We start from the raw sequence: 20,467 nt of genomic DNA, 5'->3' as shown, positions 1-20,467 counted from the left end.
AAAGTGTATACTTTATAAGGTTTTTATAAGGATTATCTGGCCTAATTGGTTTATCAGTGAAACCTGACACATATTCACTCAGGCACGTGTTACTACTAAGCCAATACAAGAAATATCATATCATAATATTACAGCAACGCTGTAGTAAATCTCTTCATGGTTTCTACAGTACCATCATGCCATGTTAGAGCCTTTGCCCTGGGCAAATCTGTACCTCTACTTCCCCTATCATGAAATCAAGACTTAATCTTTATGGTTTATTATGGTGCCAGAGGAGCTAGTTGACACCATGTTGACACTGTGGTGACACACTCATCATAAAACAGATAAGAAATGATAGTAACAGCAGAAATGTTTTTGTATTTCACTGCAGTGTAATACATTCCGATGTCATTTAGTAACGACTCATCTCGATTGCTCCAAATATTTCGAAGCTGCGTTTTCAAACTCCAGCAACAATTTTTGAAGATAATAATTCATAACAGGTGTGTTTTTTAAACACAAGCAATAAAATATCAACTCAAATGTAAACATAATGAGGAATGACAACACTGTGTTAAATTTTTTTGCTATTGCTATTTTTTTTATACTATTTGCATACTTGTTTGCAACTATTTGTCCTGTATTAGGGCCTAATATTGAGTACTGAATCACACATTGCATTATTGTATAGTAACTATGTCATACCAGCTTTGAAAAAAAATGTATGTCTAGTATTCAATATTCCAACATTCATCTTGTAAAAACACTTAATTACCTTACTTTAAGATCAGATTAAGATGTATCTGTTCTTTTCCAATTCACACAAGGAAACCTTTACAGTGCCTATAAAAGAATTCAGTGTTTGTTTTACAACACTGAGTCACTGTGGTTTAAACATTAATTTTTGATGCCGATCAAAGACTCTTTGATCTTGAAGTGAAAAATTAATCTTAATGAAAGTACAAATATAGAGCACAGAATAACTTACCCCTTTACACTGACACACCTAAATTATGACTAGTAGGCCAATTGTTTTTAGAAGTTGCATTAGAAGCTCAATGGAGATCACCTGTGTGTAATCAAGGTGTGACAAGTGATTTTAGGTCAAATGCACCAGATGGTCTAACAGCTGATTGGTCTAATTTGACTTATAATAAAAGCACAGGTGTCACTAATAACATTAACGATGGCTTTGTTGTATTAAAGTACTTCAGTAAGCTATGACAGTGTGACAGTGAGCCAGGACGCACAATAGCAGAAAACTTGAGAATGAAGCAGCTACTGTAAATGTAACTAAGACATCATTAGTTGTATTATTTACACCTGTGCTTCTCCTACTGTGACATTTCAAAATGTCTTAAATGTTTGTTTTTTGTTAGAATGTTCTAACATGAAAAAGTCCAAGTGAGTGAATATCTTTTGCAACAGTTTTTCATCTGATTTGCACTGGGAGTAATCCAGCATCATTATCAGCGGATATGGGTGAGTAAATATCAGATACTGTTAACTGCTGTGAAAACACCAGAGTAAAATACAAACTGTACAGTTGTATTAGGATGACGATCATGTTGCCAGTGTTCATTAAAAACAGACACATGAGAACCTTCTGCAATAGGAGTGCAACTGGTCTGTGAGCTCAGTCTGTAAAGCAGGATCACTGTAAGAGTTGTAGGTTTGATTCCCACTGGAAACCTTCAGAGAAAACTGAGCCGGTGCCGCTGCTCTTCGCCTCTCACTGGCTGACGATAACAAACCACCAGGTGAAGACGAATAGAGAGATCAAATGAGGGAACAAACGAAAAGCACCTCAGCAACTGTAGAGGATGAATGTAGATGAACAAATACAAATGAGTTTGAATGAAAAGAGGAGAAAAAGGAAACTGAACAATTCACAACAGTCTATGAATATATGACGGGGGGGATATGAGCATGACAGATGGAGAAGGAGAGGGATGAGACGTGAGAGACGCAGAGATCATTTTAATTGTGATTGTGAAAAAGAGAGTGCGCGAGATAAAGACAGAGACGGAGAGAAATGTACTGCTGTGGCTTTGAGTTGCGGGAAAATGAAATAGAGGGATGATTAGAGAGATGTGAAGCAGTGTGTGTGATCCTCATTAGAGCGATGATACTGTCGGAGATGTCGCGCGCACACACACACACACACACACACATGCATACACACAAGCAAGTGAGCGAGCATCCACAATTAAATACACACCTTATCCAAAGCCAGTGACTGTACTACAGCTGACTTAATCTGGATTAAGACTGTGCTCACACTAAGGCTTGAATTGTAGTTCTCTGAAGATACACCTAAATGTTTCTGCAGGTCTACATAAAGAGGGGTGTTACTGGGAACTGTAAACAATCCTCAAAATCCAAACAATTACATAAGAAACACGTGTAACCTCTGTGCAAGTTTGCACACATGCAGTTCCAGCCTTAAGTTGGCTAAATCTGAAAAACACCTTAAGTGAAAACGATGTGCCTCCACATTAGCATTTTCAGGTTGTTTTCCTTGAGATATCTGTCCATACGGAAACACATAATTAATAAGTTAAATGCTGAAACTCTTCTTCTTACTTCTACTTCAGTCAGCAAACAGCAAAACTATGTATCACAGCAAACATCTGCTCAGGAATTGTTAAGACAGAGTGGTTACTGATATCAGCTGGTTAAATTCTCCCTTCCTGCTGTCTGTGATCACTTATACTGTGGTTTAATACAACTGAACTCACAATTTAGCTGTTTCCATTTACATATTTCTCTCTTTCTGTTGTCAGACAACTGAACAACCAAAAATAGTGATTGATCACAGCTCCTAAAAGCTATATGACAACCAGGCGAACAGTAATTCTTACTCTGCTGCATTGAGACATACATCAAATCACCATTTTATGATCAACGTGGTTGGACAAATTACACATGAATACATCTGTGCTGTGTGATCAGCAACAGTATAGCTGAGACCATCAGTCAATGAATCAGTCGATCAACAGAAACCACTTTCATAATGGATTTAACGTTTCCTTTTCTATGCACAAACACGCACTCCTCCACTACACGGTGTACAGCTCACAGCTTTCTCAATTCTGAGATTTTCCTGCTTTTCTTGGGGTTTTTTTTTTGTTTTTCTGGAATTTCTTTACAATCTTTTGACATTCTAAAGACCAAAACATTTACAGAGAAAATAATTGACAGATGAATCCAAAAGAATCGTTAGTTGTAGACGTATTGACATTTAAAACAAGTGATCATAGAGAAAGTTAGAGGTGACAAACAGTACAAAAGCATAATTTTCCCCTTTATAATGAAATGTTTCAGATTTATCCACACTGGAAAATGTTTTCAAAAAAGTGTTGACATCCTGCTAGATATCAGTAAAGATGAGAGCTTTTTTTCTGTATTTCAGTGTGAAGACATGCAGTGTTTGGACTGAGGGTTAAGTAGAGCACACCAGCCAGCCAAGCACATAGACTAAATAAATTGTTTCTGACTCTCGACAAAAGAGAGACAGAGCTCTGTCTTGCTCTTTCTTTCTCCCTTTTGTCTCGGATGCTGTATCTTATCTCTCCATCTCTTTGTCTCCCTGTCTGGTGAACACAGATCTCTCGAAAGGTCTCTGTTTCTCCGCCATCATCTCTTCTCACAAACACACTCAGACACACCAGCGCTAGAGGGGTTTCATTCATACTGTATCACACGACGAGAGAAATGTCTGCTGGCCGTGTTCCTGTGAGTGTCTTTGTCTGTGCTTCGGTTTCTTCTTCTTTGCACTCCTCCATCACACGGTGTACAGTTCACTGCTGTCAGTACACCGAAGGCCAAACAAGAGTGACACAAGAGAAGAGAAGAGAAGAGAAGAGAAGAGAAGAGAAGAGAAGAGAAGAGAAGAGAAGAGAAGAGGAATGAGGGCTATAAAGAGAGAGCACATGCTGACACGCTTATCTGTGTGATGACTTCAAAGTGTGTATACAGGGAGAGAGAGAGAGAGCGAGCGAGCAGGAGAGAGCGGGGTCATTATCTGCAAGAAATGGATTACTCTCAGATTAGATTGCTGAGCACAGTGAAGAGCTGTAGCACGGTAAGCTTGGCAAGCCCCCTCACACACACACATTCACACTAAGCTCCTGTCGACTCCTCGACAGATTCGTCATACAAGGAAGTCAAAATGGAGACATCAAAGCAGCTACAGCTCAATGGACATACACAAATGCACTCACACATGCGTGCACACCAAGTACAGCTGTGAACAAACCCACCTGCCAGCCCATGACTATCTGCTGCCACACGTGACCTTTGGCTATAGGCCTATTTGTTCAAAACGACAAACAGAGCTGAAACAATTAGTCAACGATTTGATCAGCAGTTTAAGTATTTTTTAAAGCTAGACTAACAGTTTGCAACCATGCTAGCTTTAGTGTGAGATTGCACTTAAGCACAGTGAGGCTTTGAGCTAAATGCTAACATCAGCATGCTAAAGTGCTCACAGTGACACTTCTAACATGCTGATGTTTAGCAGGCACCATCTTACTTTAGCCTGTTAGTATGCTAACTGTTGCTAATCAGTGCTAAACACAAAGTACAGCTGAGGCTGATGGGAACGTCATCTGCGTAATCTTGCAGGTATTTGTCATAAGCAAAAGTGTTGAATAAATTCATCTGATGATGGCACCAGTCTTTCAAATTTATCCTATGGGGACCTGCAACATCTTTATGTCAGCCAATAGTTGTCAAGACAAACCAAATTGTCAAAATGCATAGTGGCATTAGAGGCAAGGGGGTCATCAGTCAGTATGCTTCGTCCTCTGGGGACCATGAATGTCGGTACAAAATTTCATGGCAATCCATCCAATAGATGTTGAAATATAGTCTGTACACAAGTGGTAGATTCACTGAAATTGCCGTCCCTAGAGCCATGCTACTAGTGAGACTCACAATGCTAAAAATTCTCTGGACCAAATTTCTCAAATGTATTTGCTGGGTTTTGGTCTTCTATGCTAAATATCTTGGAGTTTGGACTGTTGGGCTTCAGGAAATACTAATCTGTATCTATACATCTATCTGAAAATGATAGTCACAGCCCTGAACAAGAATATTTTTGGACTTTATGTGACCTGAGTTTATGATTATGTTGTCTTTGAAAATCGATGTGTCCCAATATTTGAAGTCTTACAGTTAAGGTACCTCTTAGATAATCTGTGTAAAAGTCTAATAATCATCATTTATGCATGGTAAATGCCATATTCAGTGAAAAAGTATCAGATTCTCGTTGATTTTGTTTGTGAATTGATTTCGTGAATTGATTTAGCCTAAATCCCTAAATATCTGAAAACACAACATTCAAACTTTTAAAGACAATGTCTCAACATTTACTATTTTGAAAAACAACAAATGGCCTTATATTAGATACGCAAGCTAACATAATGGTGGTCTTAAGAATAATGACATTTATATGACTGCTCATTTTCCTGGTACTTTTTTGTTCTTTTGCTGTCTGCATGTTTTATTAGGCATTGTTCATTCTGCATACAGTATACGCTTGTATTAGTGTGCACATTTTTCTTTGGCGAAGCAATTATATTCTAAGTAATCATATGAATATGTAAGTTGTTATTGTAAAGTACGGGGTTGCTCGTGATAAAGTGTGTGTGTGTCTATAAAGTATACGAGTGTAAAGTGTGTTTGAGTCTCTCTCCACCCCTCACATACCCTTTCATCATTCCTATATTAATGTATAATGCAGTTATGGGTGTGAAATATAGCTGGCAGACATAAAAACACATCACAAGCTGATGCATGTATAATACAGATATTACACCATCTTCTGAGGAATATCATAAACTTTCCTCTGACACAGTGATTGTAAAGTCTGATAGCTTACATTATTAGTGTGTCATGCTTCTTAACCTCATTTCACAGTCTAAATGATATAGAGCAGCATATTCTACATCGATATACAGTATTAATGGGTAACATATGTTCTGTAAGTAGGTCTGGGTTTGTGTTGAAGTTTTTACCCATAATAAGGTTTTTACATTTTGGTGGATTTGGTCACAACTGTAGCAACATTTTCATTATACACATTCAAATGTCCTAATGGCAATAGTGAAATAAGCAGTCTGCCAGATATCAATACAAAGTAGAAGGAAGAAGCAGAAACTGTGACCCCATATAGTATGATTAAACTGTAAATGCACAACTGTGTAGGTTCTCTTTCAAAAATATGCCATTGCTGCCAGCATGTTAGCTTCATCCACCTCCTTAGATGTTCCTTGTGTTTTTCATGTTCTTTGTTTCTCTTTTATTGGTTTGTGTTTATTGATTGACTTAAGCAGAGCTGCAACTAATGATTATCTTCATCAATACAAACTATAATTTCCCAGAGTCAATGGCTGCTTCTTTGAATGACTTATTTATTCAGATACTATCATGTGTGACAGAGAAAATCATTAAATAATCACATTTGAGAAGCGAAAACCAGCAAATTTATGGCATATTTGTTTTTAAAAGATGCATAAAACATATTATTTGATCATAAAAATACTTGGTGATTAATTTCCTGTCCATCAACTTATCGATTAATCAACTAATCATTGCTGCTCTAGCCTGAAGAAACTCCTTGTCCTTGTATTCATGTGCAAAAGCAAATATCGCATTTGAACCTGAATCGTAGCAATTTACAAAGTATATATTAAGACACAAGCAGAAATAGGTTACAAAAAGTCTTAGTGAATTTATCTTGGTTCTCATTGGAAGTTGTCTCTTTTTTATCACTGAACAATGTTTCATGTGCCACATTGTGATACACACATTGGTCTCCCTCTGTTGGCGTTAGCATTAGAATCCAACCAAAACTCCAAAGTGAAACCAGTTTCAGAGGAGTTAGTGGGATCCAGTGGGAATTGTTGGGCAACAGCACAAAACACTACCAATCAGGTCTACCAGTTGGCTCCAGGGGAATCTATCTTGCCCTACATTTCCCCACCAAACAAGTACGTTTTACTTTGACAACATGTCATAAAATATGAAGTAATTCATAATAGTATCTGCACAATTTTGGCTGGCTGATTGGTAGATCTCAAATCTGACATATGACTGAGCTGAAGTCGACTCTCTTGGGGAGAAGGAGGGAAACTAGCCAGACTTTCCCTGATGGGTTTAGTAATCTCAGCTTCACCCTGGCGAGTGTAGTGAAAGTTAAAAACTAGGTAAAGTGTTCCTTAGAGCAAATCTTTCTGCTCCTGTCATATTGTAGCCAATAAAAAGACTAATAATTGAATACTGGAGCAAGTCACAACAGAGATTAATTTAAGACGGGATTCTCCAAGGTGAGGTTGCTGCAGGCTGAAACCAAAGGCGACAGATGGCTCTTTGCAATACAATAGTTTCAATTCATTTCATAAGCTGTCTGCAAACATCAAAGACGCACATGAGGTAATGTGAGAAACTGCTTAAGTCAGGAGTTTTTTTTTTTTCTTTGTAGGGCAACAAATATTAGAACAAAAACAAACAATTGTTCAAGATGCTCCATGGATCAACAAAAAAAAAAAAGAGTTGTGTAATATTTTAGTGCTATTTTGCAAAGTAATGCGAAAACAATCCATGGCAGCTCCTCGCTAACCTCTTTTTGGAGTATTTTTATATTAATATACAAGTGTGTGTGTCTGTGTTAGTGTGTGTGCCAGGTGAAGCGTAGGAAACTGCCAGTGTCTAGAGAGAACCAGTCTGCCAGAACAGCCATACCTTTACACTACTTACCTACGCCTCATCACACTCACCCACACATGCACACAAGCACACAGGCACTGAGCTAGATGAAGAGATGAGATGGGAGGAGGGGGGGGGTGGGGTGGAGGGTAGGGGGGAAATCAACATATTTCTTCATCTACTCAGTCTTCCCTTGTTTCCTTCCCTTCAATGAACAAAAACACAGAGATGATGCAGTACATGCTACAGTTAAATGATTGAAACACTGTCTGTTTAATCCAGCTGCTGATGTGATCGGTGCTACATCATTTTGACACATCTGTAATTTTCAATAGGCAAGTAATCCCTTCATTCACCCATGCTCTCTGGTTTCATTATAATCATGTTTATTATTTAGGTTTTTGCATATTCTGTTCGGAAATTTATTATAGGATTTGCTGGAGTTGATTTGTTACCCGAGAATTGAATCATATTAATCAGACAGGTGGCAGGAACACAAAGTGTCTTCAAACTGTAGGTCATTTAAACATCACTTAAAAATAACAAGATACAACATGACAAACTGTTCATCTCCTTGGTCTAAGGAGCCGTTACACTACAAATGTTGTGTATTTTTAGCACATTTTGGCGCCAGTGGGACTGGAAGTCCTGCCGCTCTGTCTCTGATTCCCAAAGAGGGAAACAGGGACACATTTTCTTCTGGCTGCTACCGATGATGAAGATGAGCGGAGCTGACACTTGGAGCAGCTATTTGACTTGTCAGGTGTGCTCCTTCCACAACAGGGCACCCGGAGTCACACACATTTACTGCTTAGTTGAAGAGACAGAGTACCCATGAGATTTCTGATGGCTGCATACAGATTTTGGGACTGATTGTCTGACAACTCATCATCCCTAACTGGTCTCACCTGAAGACGTGATGGCTATATGATGTTCCTCAGCTTTACCTGATGAAGGTCTAAGGACCGAAATGTTGTATCTCTAATTAAGTTTATTGCACGTAACAGGATAGTGTGCAGGAGTTCTCTCTTCTCTTGCCGATGGTTGATATACAAATTTGCCCCATTAAGATATGGAAAACTGATATAATAATAAGATATAGAAATATTAGTTTATTTACTAAAGATCAGAGCTAAAACAATCAGTCGATTAATCAATTAGTTGATCAACTGAGAATCAATATGCAATGATTCTGATAATCGATTATCTTTTCATTTCATAATTGCAGATTCTCCAATTTGAGGATTTGCTGCTTTTCTCGATTTTTATCATTTTAAACTGCATGTCTGAGTTGTGGATGGTTGGTTGGACAAGTCATTTGAATACATTACAGTGGGGCTGTCACAACTTGTGATGGGCATTTTTCACATTTTTTTTAACATTGTATGGTGAATAATCATTTAATCTAGAAAAATCTGAAACATTAACCAATAATCAAAAAATAATTGATAGTTGCAGCCCTTCTACATTAATCTGTGTGCAGCTGCACACTGCAGTTTATAAGAATATTGTGTATATAGGCTATGTGAGGTGTGTGTTTGTGTGTGTCAATGTGTGTGTGTGTGTGTGTGTGTGTGTGTGTGTGTGTGTGGTGGTGGTGGTGGTGGTGTTGCCTTGACTACTGGAGTGTGAAGGTATGGTGTCCAACAGCAATTCTGGTTATTATGGATGTAACGCACTCACACCCACACACACACACGGTGCCTCTGCGACAGTAATGCTTGTAACAAAAATGAAAACACCTGAGTCGTGACAGTGTTACGAAACAGCCTCATACTAAAACGGTGTCGAGAAAACGGCTGGTTGAAAAGATTAAAAAAAAAAAACCCTGCGCCAGCCGTTGCTAACGTTCACCAAACATCAAACACGGAAGGACGGACAGTCAGCCAGCGGTCGGTTTGAAATACTCACGCTCTTCTTCCGCAGGTGCAGCCCGTGCTTCAGTAGCCCCGGCAGATCCCGGATTTTGTGCTTGAGCTGAGCCTGGTCCCGTGCGCTCCGGTTCCACCGCAAGCCCGCGAGCAAGCCGTCCTCTGCGGGCTCCGAGTCCTCCATGGTTCCTCTCCTTCTCCCGTCTGTCCTCGAGCTGCCGCCTGCCACTACTGTATCCTCACAAGGCGCACCACCGCCGCCCGCGCCCGTTCGCCATTTCCCCCCACCTGCATCTGCAACCTAGCCGCGCGCGCAACGTTAACGACCTGCTGAATGTTAGAATGTATTCCGCAGCACGCGACGCTGCTGCTCCACCCAATGGCTCGCGCGTCCTACTCTGTATTATCAGGTTGATGTGGATGTGTGTGTGTGTGTTTGGAGGGGGGGTGTCACAGGTGCATAGAAACATTGCATCACTTCCACCTATCATTCTCTGACCAGGCTGACAAAAGGAAAAGGAAAAGCGCGAGGTACATTTAGAAAACATCACATTTTCACCATTACTGGCGCATTTGACGTGTCCGCGTCACTGTGATGTATAATTAGATGTCTCACAAGTTGTAAGTTTAATAGGAAGAACAACAGAAGTCTTTGGGGGAGGTGAGGTGGGGATACGTCATCACATTACCTGGCTCAAATTTCCATAGGTAAACAAAGAGCAGCCACAGATCCTATTTATGAGTAGGTGTGGGTGAGTGGGGTACTTTCAGGAGGCAATTTTTCAGGTTTTCGAGCTGTATTTTGTCCTGATAGCATGTGAATGCTTTGGAGCTTGGAGTCTTACATTCCAGTTTAACCTGAAAAGAAGACAGGTGAGCTGAAACATGAGACCCTGCAGGGCTCTGGCTGTGGGTTGTTGGAGATGAGACACCGACAGTGGTTCCTCATTCTATAAATTTTCATAATCCATTTCATAATGCTATAATAGTAATCATCAGACAGTACTTTTAAACTCTTTCCTCTTTGTTAGAGTCAGTATACGCATAACATGCTGGTAATAGTGTGTGCCTTTCATGTATTCACTGGAGTCTTAATACTTGATAAGTAGGTTATCAGTGTATTTTATAGCTCAGCAGATAAGGAACAAGACATTACAGCACCAAAATGGCAAAGATATGTTTGAGACGGTTTAAACGTTTAAACGGCACAGTTACATCGTTTGTCCAGTAGAGACCACTGAAAAGTTCATCTTCAGTTGTAATTATGTGTCGCACTATTGATTTCTATAATCACGTTTATTATTGCCACTTGCCATGTAGTCACTTTAAGATTTTATCCCACCTTTAATGTATAATTATTGTGCATTGCTGTGTATGATGTGCATTGTCTTATGTGCCAGTGCCAAAGACGAATTTCCATTTTATGTAAATTTACTGGACAATCTGAATCTGAATCATTATGCAGCTACATATCTTGTCTCAGTTCTTTAACAACCCAAATTAAGGGATTATTATCAACAAAGTAAAAAAAAAAAAAAGAACATCCCACATATCTTGCTATCAGATTTTTTAATTCTAGAGTACCAATATGTTTATTGGCCTCAAAAATCTAGTATCAGTGAGGCCCTAGTATTAGCATGTTCATGTCACAGAGCAAATGCGTTTGTTTTTCTGGAAAATGAATACCTGGTAGATTTGACAAACCCACTTACTAAACAACACTTACTGTTTATTCTGAAGCTATTTCAAGAATCTTAAAAGATTCCTATAACCATCTAAATGAGAATGAGAAAATATAAAATGATTTTTTAAACTCATTTCAACTGTCTTTCCTAATCCAAACAAAGATTTATTGACCAATGACCTTGCTCAATTTGTACAACAGGATCCAAAATGAAAATGTTGTTTATATAAATGATACTTTCTATTATTTTATATTTTCATAAGTCTACAAAATAATGCATTTGTCTTATGTCATAAAAAAACAACCAAGGATATATGTAATTTATAGCAATCTGTATTGAAGTTCTTTGAGGAACTGGAGGAACACAGTGCAGCAGTGTGGCTCATTGATGTGTTAGTAGTTTTTGGACAACAGAGGGCTACGGCACAGAGGAATAAGATATATCAGACTTTGGACATTAGCCCATACAACTAAATTGGCTGTTACAGCCTACATGTTGTATTCAGTATATTTTTTTATTCTGTGCCTGCAAATTTATGTGTACAGATTTGTTTTTAACTTATTCATTAGTGAGATACATCAAAGAACAATATCTATCACATTATGATGAAAAACAAAGCTTTTTTTTGTTCTTAATCTGAATCTAACAACAACATTATGTGTTCAATTAAATTTTGTTGCTTATTTTTACATGCAACATGCCATGTATTTGCTTTTTTTATCTTCTTATGGCTTTACATTTGCAGCAAAGAAGTCATGAGACAAGAGGAAATTTGCTGTATGGCTTAAAAATGAGCACGGCCCTCTAAGGAAGAGGGTGAAAATACATGAAATTTGATGAAAGAATTCAACTGAATATGATATGAAAGAGAATTAATTGAATTCAGTAGATCTAAGGGGATCTGTGCTTGATACTCTAGATGACATAAAGCTGAGCAGAGTTCAGCTCCAGTGCACTTGCCTCAGTTGTATAACTCAGATGTCGAGTCTGCTTTTCTGATATGACTTGTAATATGGAATAATTGGCCCCTTTCGGGGACTCAGATACCAACACCATCGCTGTCAGAGGTAATGGGCTAGCATACATGCTGCTTGGCAGCTGAATAACACATCACACACACATGTGAAGAAAACATCTTTATTTTAGTTTTGTTCAAAAGTTTGCTGTAACATTTAATTTATTCACATATTAAACCCAAGTTGGGTGCTGAATCTAGACTCAAATGTGGGAAAGGAACAACAACACAGACATAAAATCGTGACTTATTTTTCCTCCTTTGTCAGTGTCACCTTTCCTGTGACAATAATGAACATTACAACCTAACAAAACCCCTAAGTCCATACATGATCCTGGTAAAGATTCAGATTTTACAGACCCTTTAACTCTGGCTGTGTTCACTTTGAGTGTAGCATTAAACACAACAAAGCCGTTTCCCTTGAATGACAGTAAAAACTGATTTAATTGAGGGTAACACAATGCTTGCAGTAGTTTCTCGGGCTTTAGACCTATAATTAAATCAAGTTTTTACAGTTGTGCAGTCATCTCTCAACAGAAATATCCTCAATGGGCATGCTCCCGCATATTTGTGTTCACAGATTACAATTGTCCATGTAGTTTGGGTTTTAAAATCCTTGAGTGCTACATGTTTTGTGTCTGTTTCTTAATATCTTGGGACCATGTTGGAAGTAAGTGTTCTCACTTAAACATGTTATCCCTTGGATTGGTGTGTTCTTATGTATCCATAAATAGAACAAATCAAACAATAGAAAGGCATGTCAGCAGCAACTATTGTATGTTGTGATCAGAGATAGAAATGAAAGAAAGTAAGCTTTTCAAAACAGATGGTAACAGTAAGAGCAGATCTATAGTACAGTGTACCCTGCTGCAAGAATGCAAGCTTTTGAGATCAACTTGAAATTTTAGTCAAGGTGTCGGGAAAGTGAAGAGAAAAGCCAGCGATGTTGGAGCTGTTGAGACATGTAGGCTCAGGGTTAAATATTGTGAAGTATTGATTTCACTTTGACATATAATACAGTTTAGCTGGCATTCAGGTTGGAGTTTGTGCATTGAGGTTGCACACAGGCCTGACACACCGTAGGGCTCTGTGGAAAGCTCAACATGCTGCATTTATAGAGACACACGCAGTCAAAAAAATGCAAAGCAGCAGTTCACATCAGTTAGTAAAGGAAGCTTGTGTATAATGGAAGGTTTTCAAATGTTTGTGTTTGTGATCTACTCAGCAAAAGAAAAAAAAATCTAATTTCTGGCCTCATGGGTGCCATAATCTGCCAAAGTGCTACAGGAGAGCTAAACACAATTACTGAGAACCCGAGGTCATCAATCCCTTTTCAGATCATTGGGTAGATAGCTGCCGTCTGAATCTGATAACTGTTTAAGGGAATACAACCAAACTAAAGATTTTGCTCACACAAACACACAAACATTGGATATGATTCCTGCAAAGTGGTGCATTTTGTCACATTGGACAAAACTGACGAGGACAACGATAATCAGAATTCTCTCTTTACAGAAGCCCAGAAGCTCCTTTTCAAAAGATTTCAGTGAGGAGTTAGCATGCAGCACATCAATAGCTCTACAGTAAGTCTGAAAAAAAGCAGCAAATTTTGTATTTAGACCGCCTGAAAGTGAAAGAAGGAAATAAGGAAAACACTCAGTTTGCTGAATTGCTGAAGTGGCAAAAGAAGAGAAGGGGACTTTGGGCTTTCTTGTGCCGAGTCTAGAGGATGATGAAATATGCTGCTCTGCAGTCCCCGGGGACCACCGAGACCAGCCGCTGATATACACATACAGAGTCACACATGCACACACAGCAAAATCAAATTAACCTGATAGTACAGCATTTGAATGAATGAGCCCTATACGTAGTAGAGCATACAGTACCGTAGAGTATAGCAGGTTTACATGATGGTGTACAGGGAGAAGAATTGATTACTGGGGCAGGGAAAAGTGGAGAAAAGGATAAGAGGTGGGGAGAAGAAAGCGTAAGAGGAACAAGAGGGCCGAAGCCGGGAGAAAGAGATAGTAAACCAATTACCGAGGACTGGAGAAAGCCTTTCATCCCAAAACTGTCACCACACACGCAAATATACACAGTTCTATCTTTCTTTCTGCCTCTCTCCTGCATACAAATACAGTATCCACACACACACACATGGTCAGACATCTCTCTTTATCATTCACTCACACACATATTCAGAGCTCTCTTCAAACAAATGCACTCTTGATTAAATATTGAAGACTGCCTGTGGCGAACTGAGCGGAGATACAATTCCTTTCGTCTCTTCTGGAACTCTCCATCCATGGAAGGAGAAGAAGAAGAAGAAGGAACGCCAGAGGAAGGGAAAGAGAGGAGAAGAGGCGAAAACAGTGGCCTGAGAAAAAGGCACAAAGGGAAGGGGATGAGGAGGAGGAGTGGGGGGGGGAGTGAAGGATAAGAGGAGGGATGGGAAAGAGGGAGAGACGCCAGCAGGGCAGTGAGAAAAAGACAGGAGAGCAGACAAGAGGATGGAGCTGAATCAAAAGGAAACTGAGTAGAGGAGCGCCATATTAAAGTGAACTTGAAGCTATAACTAAACACAGTATGACAGATAAGGTCATGTATAAAAGAACAGAAGCAAGAAGGAAGCGAGGCTCACACCATGAAAGTGCTGATACTATTCTGTGCACTTAAAGGCAATTGACCTGCCCTTATGTGCATGACAGACTAAGTTAAAGATATACTTTCTTTAGCCATGGTATAAGCATCGGTTGGACCACTACTTTGATGATGAAATTTAGTACAGACATTCAAGGTCCCCAGAGGAGGAATCCTGCCCACTTTGGTCATCCCCTGACTTGTCATGTAGCGCCACCAGGATAGATCTCTCTCTCTCTCTCTCATTAGCGTCGTCATCAGGTCAAGATTTCAATTTGTTCAATATTTTGGTTTAATATCTGCAAACCTAATGACATTCCCATCAGCCTCAGCTGTACTTTATAGCTTTTACACTGGGGACAAAATATGAAATATGACTCTAAAACCTTTGCTTCCAAACATAGGTTGCCAAACTTCCTAACAGACTTCAGGGTGATGCTGAAATTCCAGCTGAGACAATTAAAAAGCCATTATATGGCTGTATTGCTTGGGCAAAGCACTGAACAGTCCTTTGCCTCAGGATGTCGGAGATGACTATGAACTGTGATCATAGCTGCTGCAAGATTGCCATCTAGCAGCAGCCCAGATGAACTGCAGTCTGAACTGCATTGCGATGTCACAGGCTTTATTCCAACCTCTTCAGCAATAAACAAGTGCAGTAGACGGGCACATCCAATAAACTTCAAACAGGACCAAAGAAACAATGTACAAAAGAAAGATGAAAGTCCAGTCACTGTAGCTCCCTTAGATGCAGTTTAATGAGACATCCACCGGTGACGTTTCCAGGTACATGCTCTTCTTCTACCTTCAATTATCCTCACTCAGGAAGAAGCTTCAATATCAAGGGCATTATATCTTGCAACATGATGTAAATGTTATATGCTTAATATTCTTAAATGTCCCTGTGGTCTTGCTTATATTGGAAAAACAACAAGGGCCCTCAAAACTAGGATCACTGAACACAGATGTGCCATTTGTAACCAGGGTGTAACAAGCCCAGTGGCTGTCCATTTTAAAAAAGCCCAGCACAACATATCCACTCCTATTAAATGCCCCCAGAGAGGAAGCGACATGGACTCTCGACTCCTGAGGAGAGAACTGTTCTGGATTTATACACTGGATACTCACACACCAAGGGGTCTGAATGAGGACTTTAATATCAGACCATTCCTGTGATTGTTTACTTATTGCTGCCATGTTCTTGTCAGATAAAATTAATTCCTGTGCTGTTTATTAATATCTGCATTATTTTATTTATGACATGGTTATCCCCTGTATTTTTCATATTTGGGTAAACATCCAAGGGTTTTCTATTTTAGCATATATTTATTTATTATATTGTATTTTAAATAATGATGAAATGATGGACATTTTTTTAGAATATAGAGGTGCATTTATTTAAATCTAGCCATCTATTTCTATTGTGATCTGAGTGACCTTTCTATATTTCTTTGCATTATATATTTGTTTATATTATATGTATTTATTATTGTTATCTTTACATGTGTGTCTTGGCACTTGCATATAATATGTTGATCAGTGACAGAATGGGTTTTGTTGTACATATATCATGTGACTGTCATGTGACTGGAGCCTATGATCTATTTAAGATGGTGAATGTATATATTTCATTTAGTCTGAAGAAGAGCATGTAGCTCGAAACGTCATCAGTGGACGTCTCATTAAACTGCATCTAGGGGAGCTACAGTGTGTGGACTTTCATCTTCAGCAATCACATTGTTTACTTCAATCGCCTTGGATACTCTAGTGATTTTTCAAGCATGTGACTAGGAGCCCAAGGTTTGAAAAATTCAATGTTTTTAAGATCAGACACTGTAGTGCACAAGAGAGAGCACCTTTGGGAAGGTGGGAGTAGAGAGCTTAGAGAGACGCCAGTGCTCACATACTGCACTCAGTCTTTTATATGAAAAGGTATCTTAGGCTAGATATAGCACTGAGCACATTTTTTTTTTTTTAAAAAGTACTATTACATTCCTGTGGGAACCACAGAGGTACGTGCAACTGTTAACCACACAATATTTCCAATGACTGCAAAACTTCATTTTTCACTTTCATTTTTTCAGTAATGAAAAAGAGTCATCCACTCATCTTTAGTTTTTACTTTATTGTATTGTAAGTGCGCAATTTAAATTTCAGATACTTACACTGCAAGATTATTGCATTCTTACAATATTATGAATATGTTTGCCTTAAGAGAAAAGAAAAAAGAATAGGGAAAAACATCACAAACAGGAGAGAGAGAGAGAGAGAGAGAGAGAAACTATAAACTATAATACCAAAAGGAAAATGTAAAAACATAAATTCATCAGCTTGGGCATTATAATGACATATATTGTGAGATGATTGTCAATTGTCAGAGATTTTGCCATATTGTTTATACTGAGGTATCTATCTCTTTAATATCCCTGGTTGTATTAGGTCATAGGAAGCAATGTTGAAAACTGATGAGAAGGACTTTTTATGGTAATATTGGAGTTTCAAGATTATTTGCATGAGTGTGGTGAAGTACCTCGATTTGTAAGGATCACCGTATTAGCCAAAAACAGACATCCCCATTTCATTATTTCTATGAATGGTTACTTAGCTGAATTCCTAGAAAATGTAAATAAAATAATACAATCTATGATAAAAAATTGTATCCATATCACTGATCCCTATTTCTTTATGATTAATGAAGGTTTGTGTACATTGTTTTGGAGGATTATTTCTCACAGATTTGATATAATGTTCTGTGGTATCTTAATATTACATACTGTATGTTTTTTGTATATGACATGATGATTACACAAACATGTCATACTGTATACAAGGAGTGTGCCCAAATACTAATACATTATTCGGCAAAGCACAAATAGTGGGTTTTTTATGAATATTTGTTTCATACAAATATTTTCAAAATTATTTGTTTTTGGGAAGAAAAGTCAAATACCAGCGCACAGGTGGGTAACCAGACTGGTTAGCTAGAAACAACAGAGTTCTGTTAATAAACAGACAAGTTGACCAACAGCAACTAATGCAGTGGGACACTAAATATGACATAATGCCCTTCTATGAAAGAAAGAATTTATTTTCTTTATCTTCTTAACAATAATGCAGCAAAGAGATCATATAATGTATTGTAGGTGTTTTGGATACTGAAGCTGTTGTGTTACAGTGTTCTGTCTACATGTAGTCAGACGAAACTTAATTTCTGTCCTTCATTTCTTTAGATGTAGTTTTGTCATGATGTAATTTCTTAAATACTAAATTATTAAATATCTTTCTGGCCCCTCTAAAACAACAGCTGGCCCCAGTCTGGCCTCTTTGGTTAAAATGGGCTAGGGCTGGGCAGTATATTGATATAATATCAATATCATTATATGAGACTACATATTGTCTTAGATTTTGGATATCATAATATTGTGATACAGCATAAATGTTGTCTTTTCCTGGTTTTGAAGGCTGCATTATAGTAAAGTGATGTAATTTTCTGAACTTACCAGACTAGCTTTTCTAGTATCTGCCTTTATCCACTTAGTCATTATATCCACATTACTGATGATTATTTATCAAAAATCTTACTGTGTAAATATTTTGTAAAAGCGCCAATAGTCATCCCTACAATATTGTTGCAATATCGATATCAAGGTATTTGGTCACCCGGACTTTCTCCAGATGTGTATGTGTGAAAAAATAAACTTAATTTGGAAAAAGTGTCTGCCTAATAATTGTATTACAATGTAGTAGAACACATACAGTATAAATAAGTGGAACTAAACTGCAACTACAAAGAAGAAAAAAAAGAAATACTGTGTGCACATATATACAGACATACAGTGTATATTGTATGTTCACATTCAAAGTCAGTAAATTATGTGCAGGGTTCTCCTTATTTGCCTTATTTTGACAAACGGATGAGTTTATTTTAAACTCGTGAGAACCAGACTACCCTGATGATACACCATTCATAGAACATCAATTCATAGAATGACTTACTCAACAAAAAATAAACAGAATTTCCCCGAATTTGGTTTCATTGATAACGAAAGGAAAAAAAAAGAGGATCTGACTGATTTTGATACTAGACTTTCTTTTCTCAGGGTGCAATTAAGACAGAGATAGTATCTTAGAGTGAGTTATAAGATAATACCAGTTTGATGGATTCATTAATAGATAATAGGCAATTATTGTCTCTAATATAACTGATGCAAGTAAATGAAATAAACAAGGCAAGATGTATTAATAAAGGTATATGCACATGCTGACCCACAAGTGAAGGTGGGGGGTTATGATCATAAAAATATATACTGTAACCAGTTTGATCGCTCTCTTTTTAATCATTAGACTTTATAAGCATAAGAGAAACAAAAACAAAACCAAAGAGCAAGAGGAAGCCTGCCAAGTGGCCAGAGAATGCACTCAAAAATGCTGATTAATGTTTTTGAGAGTAACTATTATGTAACTATTATTAGCCTTGTACCCCACAATGAACCTGAGTGAGATTGAAGCAGTTTGTTGACATATGAGTTATAATGTTACAATATTATTCCTCATGTGAGTTGTAATGTTAGTCACAACATTGAGAGGAGTATTACCACAGTTCCACTATACTGGCTGATCATCATTTCTACTGCGAAACTGCAAAATCAAAAAAGAGGGAAATTGAGCAAGAGATACTCTCACTGCTTACGTGAAAGTGTTTCATAGTGTAGTTAATCTGTGTGTTCCCTGTAAAGGGAACTAAATGTGTTGTTTATTACATGGTATTCATTACAATCATTAAAGCATAATAAGTATAAAAACAAATAACAGCTAAAACGTATTAAAATGTCAACATATGATCTTTGTTCATTTTTTTCTCTCTTTTTCTTGAAACCACTGTTTTCGATTGTAAAGATGTTCAGAAAGACTGGTGAGGCCTTCAGATGATGTCATTTTAGGTCATTCCAGTCCTGCTTTGGATGAACATGATTTAGTTTGTCATTGGTTTGATGCGGGTCTGTGTGGTTTATAACATTATAATTCATATATCAGTGACATAGGCCCCAATTAGCAGGTGGATTTGAACCCAGCACCTTCTTGTGAGGTGGCAATGCTAATCTCAGAGTCACACTTCTTTTGCATGACAATGCAACCTGGAATTCTGTATCTCCTGTTTTTCACAAAACAATCCTACCGCAAGGTCCATTTAGTAAGTGTTCTGGAGATTTTCAATTATCACATGCGCTTCATCAGCAGCTGGAGGGGCTCACTTGTCATGTAATTGTAGATGTTCAAGTTTCTGTGTTTTTTGGAGCTTTTTCTTTCCAAGGACTCATCATCCACATTGGCTTCACAGTTGAGTTCACTTTGAAAGCAAGAAATAACAGCAATGCTGTCTGCTGATGAAGATCATGTGATATGATCAAAAGCTCCAGAACAGCAGCTAAATTGACCTTAGGGTGAGATTGTATTGTGAACTGCTGTTCCCAAGATCAAGAATCAACTATGGAACTCATCCTCTGTATTGTATTGTACTGTATTTTATTTAAAGGTACTGTAACCATGCATTATTACACCCA

General features: G+C 38.1%; 1 protein-coding gene across 2 annotated transcripts in view; it reads right to left on the bottom strand.

The window, feature by feature from the left end:
* The window catches only part of rapgef5a (Rap guanine nucleotide exchange factor (GEF) 5a), a 51,917-nt gene extending 41,900 nt beyond the window's left edge, over positions 1–10,017 (bottom strand). For both annotated transcript variants that reach the window (XM_067611171.1, XM_067611172.1), the window contains exon 1: positions 9,607–10,017. In XM_067611171.1, coding sequence (XP_067467272.1) covers positions 9,607–9,750 — 144 coding nt within the window. In that variant the 5' untranslated portion in view covers positions 9,751–10,017. The remainder of the gene's footprint in view (positions 1–9,606) is intronic.
* Positions 10,018–20,467: the final 10,450 nt, after the last annotated feature.

The sequence above is a fragment of the Thunnus thynnus genome, chromosome 15 (genome assembly GCF_963924715.1).
Source record: "Thunnus thynnus chromosome 15, fThuThy2.1, whole genome shotgun sequence".
In the NCBI taxonomy this organism is placed as follows: domain Eukaryota; kingdom Metazoa; phylum Chordata; class Actinopteri; order Scombriformes; family Scombridae; genus Thunnus; species Thunnus thynnus.
Note: the sequence above shows the minus strand (reverse complement) of the source record. Positions and strands in the feature narration are given on the sequence as shown.